The sequence below is a fragment of the Saccostrea cucullata genome, unplaced genomic scaffold (assembly GCF_032062105.1).
Source record: "Saccostrea cucullata isolate Sc308-1 unplaced genomic scaffold, CSIRO_AGI_Scuc_v1 ctg2692, whole genome shotgun sequence".
Lineage (NCBI taxonomy): Eukaryota > Metazoa > Mollusca > Bivalvia > Ostreida > Ostreidae > Saccostrea > Saccostrea cuccullata.
Window position 1 is genome coordinate 11,089 of NW_026935117.1, and position 18,766 is coordinate 29,854.

General features: G+C 32.4%; 1 protein-coding gene across 1 annotated transcript; it reads left to right on the plus strand.

Moving 5' to 3' along the window:
- Positions 1 to 766: 766 nt before the first annotated feature.
- On the plus strand, positions 767 to 7,341 carry LOC134241921 (uncharacterized). The gene is made up of 3 exons (XM_062723931.1): positions 767 to 1,373; positions 3,651 to 3,965; positions 6,894 to 7,341. Exons 1-3 carry the CDS (start codon positions 845 to 847, stop codon positions 7,295 to 7,297), a joined length of 1,248 nt encoding a protein of 415 aa, XP_062579915.1. The 5' UTR covers positions 767 to 844; the 3' UTR covers positions 7,298 to 7,341.
- The last annotated feature ends 11,425 nt before the right edge of the window (positions 7,342 to 18,766 follow it).

Genomic DNA, 18,766 nt, shown 5'->3' on the forward strand with positions numbered 1-18,766 from the left:
ATAATTTTATTATGATATGACTGTACATCAATACATTTAGATAATTTTGGTTAAAGGTGGTCTTCATATTGAAAATGTTGAAAATATGTATTTTCTTCTAAAATCATTTCAAGATTCAACAATCTGTCTTAAATTTACCCACATATTTCTCACGACTTCGTCGTCATCTTCATTAACGTTTTTTTTTTTATGTGATTTTCAAAAGGGATACTACTTCTTGTACTTTTCTAATTTCAATTTGTTGACATTTTTTTCAGCTATAAATAATAACTAAAATCATTAGGATAAAATGGCTTCTGTAAGCAGAAAACGACCTTGTAATGGCTCAGGAGATATGCTACCAAATAAAAGACGCAAGCAAGAAAAAGGTATAAAAGGTATTGAGATTATACTTATATATTTTTTATATATAACTGAACATATGACCATGTAGCAAAAATGATCTTTCTCTAGAAGACACAGTATTAGTCCCTTCCCTTCCATTGTTCGTTCGTTTAAACTTCGATCAATCCTAAAGATCAATCATAAATATCTTAAGGTACATTGTATGTTTAATAGAATAAACTGAAAAAAAAACCTCAATAGCATAAATTTCTTTTTCATCCATAGTTTAACAAAATTGTTAAGGTAAATTGTAGAAATATTGTAAATATTAATAACAAAATTATGATTTTTAACATGATCAAAGAAGGCTTATAAAAATTGATATCGATGCAAGCATACATTAATTTCTTGTATTATCTGTCCTTAATTGTACTTAGATATTTCAAAAAAAGACATCTTGCAAAAATTTGAAGAGTGGTTTCATCAGAAGCATGGAGCAATAAACATTAGACATTTATACATGGGAGATGTCTGCTCAAGTACAGAAAATTTGACAAAAGGGACAAGAGTTATTGTTTCCGTTATTGAGAGTGAGACAGCTATTGAAAATGAAAAATACCAATGCGATGGAGAAAAATTTGCTGTCGTTTATAAACTTTGGAAGGAAAATACTGTGTCGGATGAAACGGATGAAAATGAAGTTTATGGTCATGAAAAGATAAAAGAAATCACCAAGTACCTGAAAGAAAATGCAGATTCAATAATGAAAAAACACTCAAACCTTGAAATGATCCGTGCATCGGGATTTCGAATAAAGCGGAACAAAGCAAAGAAGAAAAAGGCTGTTTCTGAACCTTGTATAGCCATATATTGTTCCTATAAAGGCGTTGTTCCCGTCGGTGAAGAAGAATTTCCTACAGAATTAGATGGATTCGCTACGGATATAAGGGAGGGTTGTTTTCATTTGCATGGCAACTATGATATTTGTGCAAACTCAAAAGATCAGCTTGATCCCCTAAGAATGGGCGCAAGCATATCACGTGAAAGTGGTAAGAGTCAATATTTCTCTTCTTTCTCTTATATTTTTGCAATATATCCGTTGATTGATAGGGGAAAACTTGTTCATTTGGAGATTTTTTGGAAAGGTCTACTTACACTGTACCAGTCGCAACGGATAAATAACCAGCCTGCATCTGCATGACAATTTAAAATCATATTCTTTTCCTTTGTATCGCTCATTTGTACACAACTTTGTAGGTTTGTAAATATGGATGGAAACATTTTCTTTCAACTCTTTTAAAATTTGTAATCATGCTCAGCGACCTTTACACACTGTGATGTGAAGAGCTGCAACAAACTTTCACCTCGCTTACCTATCCTGGCACAGCCTACATGAAGACCAACAGGTTTGGTGTACGTCTTTTATTCCATTTTCCACCGTTCATATACATGCTGTTTTTAGCCTCACTTTTTTTTTTGCCAATAAACGGTAACGTTTTCACTATATAGAGAGAATGAAATTGTTTGAAACAATCTGGGATTTAGTATAGTTCAAGTTCATCCTGGCAAAGTGTGTAGTTTGTAAATAATATTAAGGAGGAATGATTTCAGTCTGTGCATCCAGAACTTTTCCTTGCTTTTTCGCTGAGCTTTTGTCCATTTTGAATTGTGGTCAATAACTGCCATTTCCTTCAATTTTTGACCTTCAATGTTGAAATATTTTCCTTCGGGTTCATTCAGTTTTTTAGTCCTAATGGTCAAACGCTGATTATTAACTCTTCTTCGGAGATCTCCTGTTTTTCCCAAATTACTGTTTGGTGCAAACTTTGCAATTGATGTGATAAATGCAGTTGTCAGTATGACAGGACAAATTCCCTAGTACTTTGTAGCTGCGGCCTGTAACGGGGCTGTTAAAGCTGTGTCAGAACTGTGCTTACAGAGAGGACATCTTCTTTCAGAAAAAGTTTTAAAACCCCAGTTAGCTAATGGAATGGCCAATCTGGTTCTTACTTCCATGTCCTTTAGGTTCCTTGGGCGTCTGTATGCAGTCAATTAAGGTAATTAAAGATCACGCAGTTATGATAAGGCTGTCCCAAGGCTTAAAATGTATCGAAAATATACCTTTTTATTTTAATTTCAATACGTTATCCTTGTTTCAATTTGCAGTCAACTTGTGATGAGTTTAATCGGGTATTTTAATAAAGCATCACGTGACGGACATTTATGATTTTCTTAAACTTTGCACAAAAATCGCATCTGCACAAGTGCAAAACAAAATTATTGTGAAAAGTTTGATACATAGATCAATTCATCACGATCTCTGGTACATATAAAGTTAGCTAGGGGCAAGTGTGATTTTTATTTCTTAAGAAAATATTTGACGAGAAATTTAACTAACCAACATAAAAAGGTTTATTTTTGAGTTATGGCAGTTTATACAAAAATGGATTAACTACATACAATCCCCCAGTAAACTTCAGTTAGAGGACTTACTTCTTCTGTGGATTCACACAGAATATCTTCCATTTTTCCTAGTTAATCACTTGTACATGTCAAAAATAAACCTGATTAATAAATTTTACTCAGTTTACGGGCGATAAGGGGAGCGTTTGACCTTCAGTTTTTCGCTATTATTTAAGGAATCACTGTTTAGTTTTGAGAGTATGCCAGGGTATCAACAATAGTGGGAAACATGGGATAATTTGCATAACGGGCGACATATTAAGGTTGTTTGGAAGAGTTACTGCAGTTTGAACCGTTTGATATTTTTCGGATAGCCTTATCCTAGCCGCTGACCTCTGCCATTCGTTCCTTTGAGTGCAGAATTGGCGGGTTCTTTATATGGATGCCGATTTACTTGTTACTGAACTGTTATGCAACATACACTTAATGTTCACGTCATTGAAAAAGAAACTTACCATTTCCATACAAGCACCTTATAGCGTGGTACACGTTTCTCAAATGTTTAGCATAAATAATATAAGAACGAAATATTTGAATTTAAGATTAAATGAACGTTATAAAATTCTTGATTGCCGGGATACAGTATATGCGTGATTTTGCGTTAGAAATTCGAAATGGTATATGCGTTAAAATGCGTGACTGCGGGGAAGGGGTTAACGATGGGATGGAATGTGATTTAATATAGTATATCCCCTTTGAATCAGTTCATAATAAATTGTAGCAAAATCATTGTATTGTTTTTTAAAGTTGGGATGAAATGAATGATATATAAAAAGATTAATGTAACATCAATTTTAGATGCACCATTTTGCATGAAATTTTGTTATTGAAGTATCTAAATGTATATAATTCTAAATTGACAGGCGGAGATGGACATGGAACACTTGGTGGATTCGTCCAGTTGAATGATGGTGAAATTGGATTCATAACATGTGCCCATGTTTTGCATTCGGTAGATGAAATGTTGAGAAATGCATCTAATTTGCAATATCCTGTTGTTCAGCCATCCGTATGGTACGAAGGGTCACAAAGATGTGGTAATGTTTTTAAGTCAGTTTTTCCTTCCTCTGCCATTGTAGACGGAGTTAGTGTTGATGCAGCAGTTGTCAAATTGACAAATCGGATTCCAAAGAAAGCATTACTCGCAGATCTGACGACGGCAAGATTGAAAAGACTCGGTATTATTTTATCACAATCGTTTCATTTTTCTTTTTTTCAGTTTTTGTGTGTATATAACTGATTGTTTAATACATGTATGTAATGTCACTTAATGAATTTTTATAATAGTTAGATACTTCTGGTGTGAAATTAATGAAAAGATTAAAATAGATGGTTCAAGAATTCTTTCAAATATCCACAATAAGAAAAAAAAACATTTTTTTCTCACCTCACGAAAAATTATGAAGAATATACACACTTTTCTAATGTAGAGTTATCCTGAACAACCCTTCATTGCTCAGAAATAAAAAAAAAAGCCTTAAACAGCAAGCGCAAGTGTGCTGCTTGTGAAGCTTCTCCAGGTTATAACAAGCCTCTATATGATCTCTAAAATATGGCTTAGAATTAGAAATTTTAGCCTGTTATTAGAATTATTACAATAAATACGTTAATTTAATATTTGGCGACAATAAAAATTTTAAGGCGCAAAGGTGACTTAATTAGTAAAAAGAAATCAAGTCCTGTACTACTATGCTACATGTCTGTAGTTTTCATTCTTACTTGATTTGGTTTAATCATATTTCTCTCTTATTAGGTCACCTGAGTCACTCAGGTGACTTATTGCCATCCGTGCTTGTCCGTTGGCGTCCGTTGTGTGATAACATTTGAACATTTTCAGCTTCTTCTCTGAAACCACGAAACCAATTTTAACCAAATTTTGTATACAGCTTTTTGTGGGTGAAGGGGAAAAAACTTGTGAATTTCAGGGTCCCTGCCCCCCTAGGGCCTGAGAGGTGGGGCCAAAACCACTAAAATTATCGCAATCTTTAAAAATCTTCAATCAGCAATGAGTCCTCTACCAAAATTGTGAAATTCATGGCCCTGGGGTCAGGGGTTCTAGTGCTAGGGTGGGACTAAATAAGTAGGTAGTGAAAATGCATTATTTCTTTGAAAGTCTTCTTCTCTGCTCCTGGGTACTAAATAAACTAACTAAGTACATAGTTATGATGAGCAAGAGTGCCTTTACCAAAATTGTGTATTTTATGGCCCCAGGGTCAGGGGTTCTTGTTTTAGGGTGGGGCTCCAATGATTATATAGTGAAATGCATGAATTCTGTGAACATCTTATCCTTTGCTCCTGGTTAATGTGCTAATGATCTAATTACGTATTTAAGGCCAGGATTTATTTTTTTTTCAGTTTTACAAACCCTCCGCTCAAGGTTTTGAATTTTCAGAAAAAGATTTTAAAAAATTCTTTCCGATGTCAAATTTAAGTCGGGATCAAGATTTCAAATCTACGAACTCGCACTTTCGGTTTTACGATGAAACGGCGGGTAAATAAAGCTAGATCTGAGAAGATAGCTTGGTTTAGTGTAAAATTCATCGATAAGAGTGCCATTCAAAACGTTTCACCCGTTCAAAGGACAAATAAAATGCTGACGACTTGACGTAGCACAATGACATGCTGGTGAGATAATTATGTATTCGTTTCAAAAGTATCTGTCTGTAAATTATTTTCCTCCCCCAGGTTTTAAACTGCCCGTGATAGCTATTGCATATTGCCAGCGACATTGTTTAGGTCTCTGTTGTAGCTTACAGTATCATTCTTCAGAGAAAGGTTGCTTATGCATCAGATGTAATGAATAAAACTATGGGAGAAGTTAAGTCCATTGGAGGAAGAAATAAACAATAACCTGAAGAAAAAAAATGAACTATTAAAAGGCAAGAATATACAAATATATACAGGCATATACATGTAGTATCATTTGTATCAGCCAGAAAAATTATATCACATTTAATTGAAGAATATTCACCCTACTCCCCAATACTCCCTGTCTGTTTTATGATAGGAATTATAATTTTATGCATCAAGAAAATTTTAGAACAATGTCTACACGTATTAAAAAATGAAGATATGTTGAAAGACTTTTAAAGATTTGATTTTTTAAAATATATTTTGATCAACATCACAAAATTTATAATATGTTGACGGTGCGACCGTTAGAGCGAGCGCAAACTCTTCTATTGTTTTAATTTAGATCGGGATAGTCACACTGCACGTGACATTTGGTGCGTCTAGACTCTGACGTCACATGACGTCATATGTAAGTTACAAATACCAAGTAAAAACTGAACAGTGCTGAAAGTTGATGAAAAAAGTTACGTTTACAATTTATCTTCAATATGTATCCATTCAATCAAGGCGATTAACTTTTTGTTGAACATTTGCCGTCATTCTCGCGAGAGCGCAACTTTGCTAAGTGATGCATTATGGGTCATAATTACTGCGGCAAAAAATTCTAAAGAATGAATGTGCAGTAGTCCGAATTTTCTCTTCACCCAGGCGTTGTCATTAGAGCTCGCAGTTACGAGCGTCGCTTGACCCAAACTGGCAGATGAAATAAGCAATTAAATGTTCTACTTTCCTATTTGTAAGCATTGTGTGTACAGTGGTAAGGAGCCTATTAGGATAGCATAAAAAAGAATGTACAAATGATAATAATTGATTTATTAAAAAAAAATTTATTTTCTTCTCCTTCGGGACTTTTTATTCTTATGTTCATAACTAAGCCTAAGCATAAAAAAATGCTGGCCTTATAATGAAAAAAAGGGTCCTCTTTCAAAATAGATAATTTCAGTGCCGCTGGGTCAGGGGTACCAGGGGGGTACTTTGACTAAAAATAAATTAATGCTTTGAAATCTGCCCTTTGATAAGCAATGGTGCCTCTTTAAAAATTTGTGAATTTCATAGCTTTTGGATTAAAACACGAACCAAATACAATCGCTAGAAAGTTGTTACATGATACTCAGGTGACCTATAAGGCCCGTGGGCCTCTTGTATAATTGTACTCCTGTGTAAGATATTTGTAAAATTATTTTTATATCAGGGCCTTCTTTGTTAGATATACCATTTTTTCATCATAATAGCAAATATTCCAATTTTTGTAGGATTCTCTAGAAGTTTACTTCCAAAGTTTTGTTGTGGTAAAATACGTTCTGGGGAAGAATCACAAGATCATTCGAATGAAGGAGTCTTGAAATGTGGAATGGTATCAGGATTAACCCTTGGAAAATTGGTAGAAGGGGAAATATTTGCCAGATACCGAAATATCGCACTCTCCGATGATCAACAACGCGTTTCAACCACTTATATGTCACAACTTGTCATACGTGGAATACAAAATGTGCCCTTTTCTGAAAAGGGGGATTCCGGGGCTCTAGTATTTCAGTATAGCGATCTCAATGATTTGAAATGTATAGGTATGATTGTTGGTGGTGGTGGGGGTTTATCTATTGCCACTCCAATTACATCTGTTCTTGAAGCGTTGAGTGTGACCCTCATGGATTTTTAGTTCAACGAAAATTTAAAAAACTGGAAAAAATACTGCAATTTTTCTTTTAACCCTTTCTCTACCGGCACATTTTCAGCGTTTTTGCAAACCTTTTGACATATCCTTATAAATCAATTTATAACTTTTTTATTCAAAGAGTAATCTAGGCATAATGTATACCATTTTGTAGGGAATTTTCTGGAGATGATATTTCATAACTATGCAGGTACCTCACAACTGACCTTGCTAGTGGAAATTGAGGTCAAAGGTCAAATTAGTGCAGAATTTTATTGCATTTTTGACACATTTTAATTTTCAAGTTAAAAATTAACAGTGATACACATTGAAATAGGAAATTCAGAATAAACCCACAAAAGGGCATTATCCTGTACTACATTAATCACATAAACTTTTTTTTTTCAATTCTGCAAACAATGACTTTAAAGAGGTTGCTAAGCAACGGAGTATTTTTCAATTTTCAGGCAGTATTTCTTGTTCTTTGCTCATCCCACACACATTTATGCATTCCATTACATTGTAAAGTCAAATGTGGGGTAATGATACTAAATAATATACATCAGATAATTGTCTTAAAGTTTGACCTCATCAGATTCACTTTTTTTGGAGGTCAAAGGTCAAATAAGTGCATAATTTTAGAAATCTTTCCCAAAACTTTTCATCTTTCTTGCTAAAATTTGTAACAATGGATGCTAAAGAAGAAAATTCTGAATTTACTCTTTAGAAGGCATCATACTGTATTGCAATATCCACATATTATTTTTGTTCAAATTTGTGTTAAATGACCTTTAAATGATTGCTAAGCAACAACAATATTCAATTTTTTGGCTTTATAGGTTTCTTACTTCTTATTCTAGACAGTTTTCCATGGTAACGTTTGTAAGATATAAGGTCAAAAATAATGTATAAAACATCCAACAAATAATTGTCTTCAGACTAAAGTATTGACCCTGAAATTTCTGTTCTTTGGGGGTCAAGGTCATATCAGTACAGATATCTGCCTTAAATTGTAAGTATATATCAAATTTGAAATGCTTCAATTATTATGGACATATTGTCCAATAACTGACACATAAAATTGTAAACAACAAAATCAACAGAGATATCACAAAAGTGAATAGTTTTGTTTTACTTTGTTTTTTCTTTTTTTCAGATCTTGGTTGTCATTCAAAAAAATATATCTCTGACTTAAGTAAACTGGAACAAAAATTGTAAGATGTGTTCTCAAGTATTTCAATCTTAGTGACAAATACTATTAAAATCATATTAAGGTAAAAATGTATTGCAACCAGTATCATTTTTTAATTACACAAAAGAGAACTTATTATTTTGTCATTTTCAAAAACTTAGTCAAACACATTCTTTGTCATCTAGAATACATTGTATAAGAAAACATTTACAATTTTTCTTTTCTTACAAGAATTATTTTACATTTTCAACTCTTTACTGGGTCACTTGTTAAAACAACTTTTGTCATTTTATAAGCATATGAAAAAACAGCAAAGATGGACAAGCACAGAACTTCAGCTACAATCTTTCACTCATCCAGTTTATGTGGCATACAATGACTGAATTTCAGTATCCAAGGATTTCTTTAGTATTTGCTACTCTTCTCACAAACCCTTGACTTATGCTGTCAAAAGTCAGAATTCCTTATATCACATGACATGATCTTGAATAACCACTTGCATCATTGATAGAAATAAAGAGCATTCCTAAAAGTGAAGTATCCGGCAAAGAATAATTATCAAGCAGATAGGCTTATTTGCTAGTAAGCTTGCAGGTTTTTATCTCTAACTTTAGATTCCATATTACATTATGTGCACATCATCTTCATGTTGAATGAACTCTCTGCCATCTCTCTGAAAGACCGAGGGAACTCCTTTGATTTGACCGTGGCATGATCAGTTTCTAAATGTATTCTGTCCCGACTCCTGTAACAAATTTTAAAAAAAAGTTTTGAAAAGCTTTTCTAATCGAATATGTAGTTTTAATCAGATAATTCAGTTTATACAGAAATCTACAATTGGCACATTGATATAACTTTCCTTATATAATATTGTTAAAAAGTCTTTATAAAGCATATCATATATATTATATTATATATGTCATATTTTGTCATACTTGTAGTTAAATGGTTTGTGGAAGTCAATGTATTATGACTGAAATATTGCAAGCCTTATACTAAACAATCAAGGTTAATCAATTATAAATTTTAAAAAATAGCATAATTAACCATTAATTTTATCAAATGCATGAAGTATCCTTTTTTAGTTTCTGTTGTCAGGGTTGTTAGAGAAAGGGCATGTTGGACTGAAAACTGTTACTTCAGAGAAAAATCCCTGGGACAAGGTGTTTATATATATATGGGCTTGTTTGTATGTTATTAAATGTCTCTCTCAAGAATTTCTCTCTCAGATGGAGACGCCACCACTTGTCGGTGGACAGATGCAAATTTTGTTCTACACTCAGCACTTACAGCTATTCAGCTGTGAGGGATCTTTTTCATGCCAGCACCTACTGCGACAAGGGACCTTAATTGGGTTATATAAGTATAATATAAGATAAGATATTTTTATAGTGTCTCATCAGAAGAACAGGTCTCCATGTCTCATAGTAAGATTCGAACATGCGATGTAAGGATCAACTCCTTACTTCGTGACTATAGGGCAGAGGCTCTAACCACTGCGCCAGTCCGGCTACTCATGTACCTGAGAGTGTTGACAAATAGCCGTCCAGTGGCAATGAGGAATTTTGACTGCAATAAAATTGACTTACTAATAACTAAGCACCTATGTTCTCCACATCATGGTCTTTTCTGTGCATGGTGGCCATTGGTGGGATTAGCAAGTGGGTCTTCATAGATGAAAGTTCTGAAGCCTAAATGGTACCAGCACACTACATGTGCTAAAAAAAATTTATGTATTTGTGTTAATTATGTCATGTTTCATTTTTCTTTGAATGTACTTAGAGGTGGTCAAGAAAACTTACCCACTTCAAAAACAACACAAAAATAAGTCAAACTTATTGGAATCCATCATCGCAAAACACGGTTTGGATGTTCCGGCCCACAATACAAAAATTGATTTGTTTGATGTACTCTGACAGGTCCGGCACAATGTCTTGATTAAGCTATATAGCTTGATTTAGCTATATAGCTTTATTAAGCTATTCAGAATAGCTTAATTAAGCTATTTTATCACAATTTTTTCTCAAATGTTTTATTTTTTCAGCATGTGCAAAAAGTCGCACCTTGTTGCAGTGGAAATATTAAACTTTGAACTCTTCTGAATACAATGCATGTAAAAATCACTCACCAAATTGTGTCTCCTTGAGAGACTTTGTATTCAAATTTTTTAAAGTTTGGGGGCTATTGATGAGTGACCACACAGTTATTTCTTGAATGAAATTATAAAGGAGGTCAGTTATGGCCAACAGGATAACTGATTGGTAACAGTTCAACACAATGAGAAGCAATCATACTTATCCACGCCAATAATTTTTTCAGCACTGTAAACTTTTATTTTTCTTTTTAAATTTACTAAAATTGTTTCATTTTAAAGCAAAGATGTATAATTTCTATAGGATGCTTTTTGACTGAAAGTTTTTATAACAATAAACTTGTGTAGCTAACAAACATGTCAAATGTGTACTGCTAAGAAATCTGTGATTTTATGACAGTTATCAATTTTTCAGCAGTGTAAACCACACGAAAATTAACCACCTACCTACCCATCTTGAAAATGTGGATCGGAGGGGACAGAGTACATCGAACAAAAATATTTTATTGATCAGTCAACACAGTATTCAGATTCCATATTGAGAAAACAGTGACATTGTATTGTAAACAATTTTGTCATCGGAAAAAAAAAGTTTTTGTGATCTTTGAAAGAACCGAAAAGTATCATTTTTGGGTTACCGACGATGTCAAACCAGCGAACGGCTTCATATCACATGTACATGTGTAGTAGAGGTACTTTTATTTAAAATAATAAAAGTTAAGTGATTTTTAATGATATAAAATAAATATTAAATATAAATTAATATAAATTAAATAAAGTATTAAATAAGTTATAAATGATAGTTTTCCGTTAAAGTTTATTCTTTTCCTTCTTTACTAACTTGATTATTTAGTGCTATAGTTATACACCCCTTTGGATCCACACCTGTACATACACTTTTACATGACCACACACACATCTACTGGTCAAGGTTTGAAATACTCGGTTTTCATTGGTTGGATATTTAGTCTTTGTGGGGTAGTGAGTTTTATTCAGTTTAAGCTCTGAAATTCTGACTTCTAATGGAGAAGACCTAGTTTGTTTTGCTGTTGAAATAATTTATTTCCTAAGACCTTGAGACCTAAGACAATTCTTGAAATGTAAGTTTTTACTTGTTTTATGCTATTAAATATGTTTTCTATAATATTATGTTAAAAATGTGGAAAACAAGATATTTTACTTTTAATTGTTACATTATGAGTTATCTGTCTATTTATTCAGATATTGATAAATCTGATGAAGTTTTCCAATAAATTAAATAGTATATAAACCTGAAAATAGTTTAAAGTGAAGATTTTGGTAATAAGATAATCTAAATAATTATTTAGTTTGAGAAAGGTATTTGTATAGAGCAAGTCCTTATTATTACATTTATTGTACATAGGTAACACCATAAAATAAAGAAATGTATAGTTGAATTGGAAAAATTTCAGTTCCATAAATTGGTATGTCTATCTGTATATATATTTTTATGATTTGTAAAGAAATATCAAAGAAAGATAACTCTTCACAAGATTTTAAAGTGTAATTGTGTTATAAGAGTTAACTCCCTTATATCATGTGTAAAGTATATTTATGTGTTATCATAGTAAATGTTGATAATTAATTGTGGAAAGGGAAGACAGATAATTTGTTATATTTTTTATAATCGGAATGTTTAATTGAAATACTATTTTGTACATATTTTTATGACGCAATTTGTATATTGCAGGACTTCCAATATTTCCACTCATTATTTCCATTATTGTCCGTATTAATCAACTAAGATGTCATCATAATAAACGTTAAAACTACAACTGAGTGTTTTCCATCATATGCCGGGAATACCCGCTACACATGTGTAGACAGGGTCCAGTCTACTACTATAGTATATAGGTCCTTGGTAGTCTATAATGTCGTTTCATTTCAGTCAATGTACTCTAAAATACTTTTAAACTTTTCAATCAATACTTACTCACATCATGCCAAAGAAAAGACCCGTCATATCTGATGAATTGACGTGTTCTCCATCGTAAAATAATCATAAAAATCCATGCTCATGATGCTGTTCAATAGCCTGTTGTTGTTTACTGCTACAGCGGAAACACGTGTTAATCTCAAATAAAATCAACTCATACCGTAATGAGTCGTGTAAATGCGAGATTTTGTATTAAATCATTGTGTTTCAAAGTTTTTAAAATTTCATGTCAGTATATGTTTAATTGTATTTTATATTAAGAATATATTTTAAAGCAAACAGCAATAAATCTGATTTTTTTGACGTAGACCTTTAGGAATCAAACATTTTTTTTTATCAACACTGAATGAACTTATTGCACATTGCATATATAAACAAAAATACATATGTACTATATTTCTCTAAAGGTGTAAAGATAATTACTGTTATTTTAAACCATTTTTTTTAAATAATGCATCTATTTAAATAAAAATATTTAATTAAATATAATAGTACTAAACATGTTGTTCCGAACGAGGCGCAACGAAAACGACCTTGACGTTAAATATTGACTACATTCAAATTTTCTACAAAAATTACGCGGAGGTTCAAAATTCAAACTATGGTAATTCAGAAAATACAGAAAATAAAGAGACCAGTGAAGGCTTGTTGAAATGGAAATTTTCTCTACTTATACCAGATGTATTTTGTTTTCCATATTTCAACACAGAAATAAAGGTAAAACTGCGTTTAATTTAAATATTACGAATAAAACCCAGAAAAATCACATGCGTGGAAGAAAATTCTTGTTTTTACAAAATATTTAAAAGTAAAAGCAATAATTTTTACATATTTTAAAAGCAGAGAAAATATCCTTTTTAAATATATTAATTTTATTTAAATGATTTAATCAGGAAAAAATATACCTATCGTCAGGATATTCGTCCTTGCTTTGGAAAATTGCGTCATTTTCAAAAAGTCATGAATGTCTTCAAAATGTAAAATCTATTCATTACCGATTAATAAGGCTCGAAATTTTCACAGGGTCTGAAAGTAGAGAAAATTTCCTAAAAGATGATATATAATTTATATACCTTAATGCTATTATTAAAAGTATACAGAGGTCCTGTTATCGCAATGTCGTGTTTTAACGCGCTATCGGTCATATTGACCGATGCGGTAGAGAAGGGGTTAATTAAGGTTGCTTAGTTCCCTCGGTTTCCTGATTTATTATGCACATGTTAAGAAGACTTTAAATTTATTTCAAAATTTTAAACATTTAAAAAAGTCTTATTGACAAGAAAAATGTCTATTGAATATCAAATAAATTAAGCGTAGGATAAGTGCAGTATTTGAATTTACATGTACTTAGTGTACATGATATCGAAAAGTGATATCAGTAATACTTTATCCTTTGAAAAATATGATGATATTGTCTAACATTTACTCAAGTTATTGACGACAAAAAGTTCGAATTCCTGATCAATGAAAAAAAAAAACGTTTTTAAAGTAAATTTGTTCGAAAGTTGTTTTATATTTCTGTTTTACAAGTTTTATTCAATTCAGAAGTTAAGACGGGTGTCAAGGTTTTATAGTGAAATGAGGTAAATGTGAAAAAAGACAAGATTGGCTAAGGCCCTTTCTGGCTCCTGATTTGTGGGGTCTTTCAGAATTTACTTATCTTGTTTTGGTCATTTGCAAAATATTTTGCTAAACAGATTCTGATTGCACACACAAATACTCTGAAGTGGACATGAAAAAGATGCTTGAGTTTCTGATTGACAGTATCTATTTGGTTTTTGGAGACCAGGTTTTCGACCAATTTATTGGAATTTCCATGGTACCAAATGCGCTCCGTTATTAGTAGACCCATTTTTGTATTCATATAAAGCAAACTTTGTGCAAATGCGTAAAAGAAGAAAACACTAGGCCTTCAACTCGACATTTAGATATATCTACGACGCATTTCAATTAACAATGGGAATTTCCATTCCTATGTCGATACGATATATCCTGATGAGCTTGAAATAAAAGAGTATGACAGATCTGTTAATACTTGGATGTTTTACTTGAAAAAGACATTCATGGTAATTTTGCAACCAAGTTCTATGATAAACATGCTGACTTTTATACATTTATCACCTGCATGCATACAGAGTTTATTTATCTCAGTTGATTCGATATGCAATAGCATGCTCTATGTATGGACAATTTCTAAAACGAGGTAGATTAATGACAAAAAAGTTGATGAAACAAGAATTTCGGCTGTCTCCTTTAAAGTCATTATAAGGTCTATGACAGATACAATGACCTTGTCAGCAGATACAATTATGAAGTCAACTGCTGATTGACGTTTTTCATACTATGTTTTATATTTCGATTATGACAAGGAGCACACGGTAGGTGTGACCGGCCGGCAAGAGATTCTTACTCTTCCATGGCACCTGATCCTTCCTACGATGTTTTGGAGGTCCATGTTTGCTCTGCTCCTATTTTGTATTGTTTAATGATTTTTTTTATCTTGAATACTGTTATACTGTCTGTTATCTTCATATGTTTTTTATTTTTCTTTACAAAAGTTAGTTTGGTAAGAAAATAATCACGAATCTTCTAAATAAGGATTATAAAGTGTCACTTTCAGTTTGACGTGATATTCCTATATTGCAGAAAAATGTTGGTTTAGTACACTTCAATCGCCCTTGAGTCTGTTCCAAAGAAATATTCTTGTTTTTTTTTTATGAAACAACGTTTTTGTACAAAAATCAGCAAACTAATGTATTGAAATTGAGAATTTAGGAGGAAATGATATTTAACATTTATTTCAATGTTTGCTAATTTTTCTAATGACTTGAGTATACTGCATGTGTGCATCACTTAAGAAATAAAGTCTGCATTATCGTGAGTGATGTAGGATAACCACCGAGGTCGAGAAATATCTGAAATATGGAAGCCGAGGCATTTCAAGACCGAGAAGGTTGTCCTGAATCATACACGACAACAAGGACTTCTTTCTTTTCTGCTAACAGCTTAATTGGCTTACAAATATCCTTTCCTGATTAAAAATAAATTTGTTTGTAACATGCATTGATTAATTTTTATGAAACAAAATCAGTTGTTAATTTCATCAGTTTTAAAAATCATCGAACGTAAATGCTGTGGGTATTTCCATGTAACAGCCCCACTTGGCTATAAAAAGTATTATTTCCTATCTAGCTTGTAACACGAGCTTTGATTGGTTACAAATTCGGGTGTAAATATCCGTGCACCCGACTTGAGCCGGGTGTAAATAAAATAAAACGTGACGTCACAATGCATACTTTCTCAGTACGTAGATATCTAATCGATAGATTGAGACACATTCTGATGTTTACAAAGCATTTTTATTGGTACAAAGGAAATAAATTCGTTATCCAGGTTCAATCAAGGGTGTACGGGGATTTAATGATTCCAACACATGGAATAAAACCCGGGGTAAATCCCCGCACACCCTTGATTGAACCTGGATAACTAATAGAATTATCAACTGTTCATGCAATATACTTTTTTCAGACTGCATAAGATGACACATCGTTGTAGTCTTAAGTATTGGATTCTAAAGTGAAATTTCATTTTTTTAACTGTATAGGATTGACGATGTGTTTCTGATCTGATAATTTTTTGATGACCGTCGTTAAAACTGTAAATATACCATAATTATAACCCTTTTTGAAATCCCACGCATTTTAAACGCTGGAAATTGAATTTTTACTACCAATGACAGAAGAACAATTCCATTTATATATCCTACACTATGCGTTTAGCAGGAAGAAATACTTTGTTTAAAATCCTGCAGTTTTTTCAAATGTTGGCAATTTTTTTTTCATTCTTGCACTCTATTACATGTAATGCTTAATGGCCTGCTGTTTCTATTGCCATACAAATATAGACATTTTATGAATTTTTTTCAGTTCATTGAATTATATATAGATGACTTTTGCATACCGAACTTTTAATTTATTGCAATATATTGAAATATATTGATTGAAACATGAATAAGTAGCAGCAGTAGTACGCGGGCCGTTCAAAATTTACGCAAACTGTGCTTTTTTTATACAATTATGGACTTCAGTGTAGGTCGATATGTGGTTATAAGGACTCATGGCAATTGATATTGACCGAAGACACGGAAAGTGATAGCGACCGAGCCTGCAAGGTCGCTATCATTTTCTGAATCTGAGGTCAATATCAATTGCCATGAGTCCTTATAACCACATATTGACCGTTCACTAAAGTCCATAAAAGTTATATTATATAATCACTTAAATTGAATGCACTATACAGTCCTAACTGAACGGACTCGGCTGTCATTACGTCACAAAGGTTAAAAACACGCTTCTTACATTATGACGTCAGGTCCTACGTAACTTTAGTGCAACCGAACGCTATGTCGTGCGATATCTTTTTCCATGGACGCGCTTTCGCGTCGCTATCGTAAATTGAGGAATATCACGTGACGTCCTTTCGGCCAATGAAAACTACGAAAATAATCTTCTTATATAATATTTACTCATAGAGGTAATCGTGACTTGACGGAGCGCCACACTTTAGTTAAATTGTGTATAATGCTCGAGATCCAAAATATGCATAATAAAACATGTAGTAAAAGTAAATAGGAATTTTAGACCATAAGACCTCTGTAAAACGGCTATACGGGAGTACGTGAAGAGGATTATGGACGAAAACTTTATCTGGAATGTAAAGAACGTGATTGAGAGTCATCAACATCACACTATACCTCATAAATACCTGCAGTTTTTGGTTTTCAAACAAAAAGAATATCCTGCTTGTTTAATAGATTTTAAGCTTGACGAGAAATGATGTTTTGATGTGGAATAGATAAGATGACTCAAAATGTACAGGTACTCTTGGGAAAATGTTGAGAAAATGAAAGCTCAATCACATATTTTTCTATAATGTCTGTGACGTCGAAGATTTTGCTGCTCCGTGACTAAATGATATGTCTTGAAAAATCACTCAAAATTACCAATTTACAACATTTTGATATAAAATTTTGTAGACCATATAAGTAAAGATTCTTTTATATTATGCGCAACATTTTGCCCGATTATGTCGTCAAATATTTTTTTTTCTGTGCAGCAAGTCCTCGTAATTATTGAACGGCCCTCGTAAAATGTGAAAACTTGGAATGCACCGTTTTCATTCCATAAATTTTTTTAAAAAAAATACCATTTTCATTTATTGACATTTTCACTTTACTTGTCAACGATGAATTACTAAGCAGATTTTTTTTGTTTGTGGCGGCTCGGAATTTATATTTAAGGCAGCTCGGAATTTATATTTGTGGCAGCTGGGAATTAATTTGTAGAATTTTCATAAGAGTTATAATTGGAGATTCTGAAAGGTATGTGATAAATATAGTTGAATTTTTCAATCATGAAAATGATTTTAAAATGATTAACAGGAAAGAAAGACATATAGAAATCAACTTCTTGATATACATTCCTTTTTCTACTTATACATGTTGGGACTTTTTTTCCGATTATATATATATGTATATTATGCATATTTTTTTTATATGATTGACAAAATTTTGTACAATGATGGTAGTTACGACTGTTTTTATTATTATTATACTTAGAGTAATGTGTAAAAATTATACATGTATGTGCTTTGAAAAACTGTGTATGATATATTGATTTTACGGTGAGAATTAGCATCTCTTTGAAGAGCTAGAGAAGAGGAAAACCTAAATTCCATCTAAAAAGTACCTGATGCTATTTCCAGTGAACATTCCCTTTTTGCGACAAAATATCAAAAATTTTTAGCTTATTGGAGCTCGAAGCTCAAGTAAGCTTTTCTGATCATAATTTTTCTAGTGTTTCTCTTTTTGTCTAGCTGTCCATCTGCTTGACAACTTTACATATTTTACAATTCTTCTCAAGAATCACAGACCTTATTTTAAGTAAACCAACAATACATCATCAGATTGAATTTAAAGTTGTTCAGTAAAGGCTTAATCCACTTATAATGGGAGATCATTAAGAGTAAAAGAAAAATTAAATGGCATCTATTAAAACCTTAGGAAGATCTACTGGACAAGAAAGGATGAAAGGATTTTCATGTAGTGCAGATTCAAGTTTGTACGAAACATGACCCCCAGGAAAGAGTAGGGTCACAAAGGAGGAACAAAACTTTACATAGAAATATACAGAAAAACTCTTTAAAATATTCTTTAAAAAAGGTTATGATTACTCA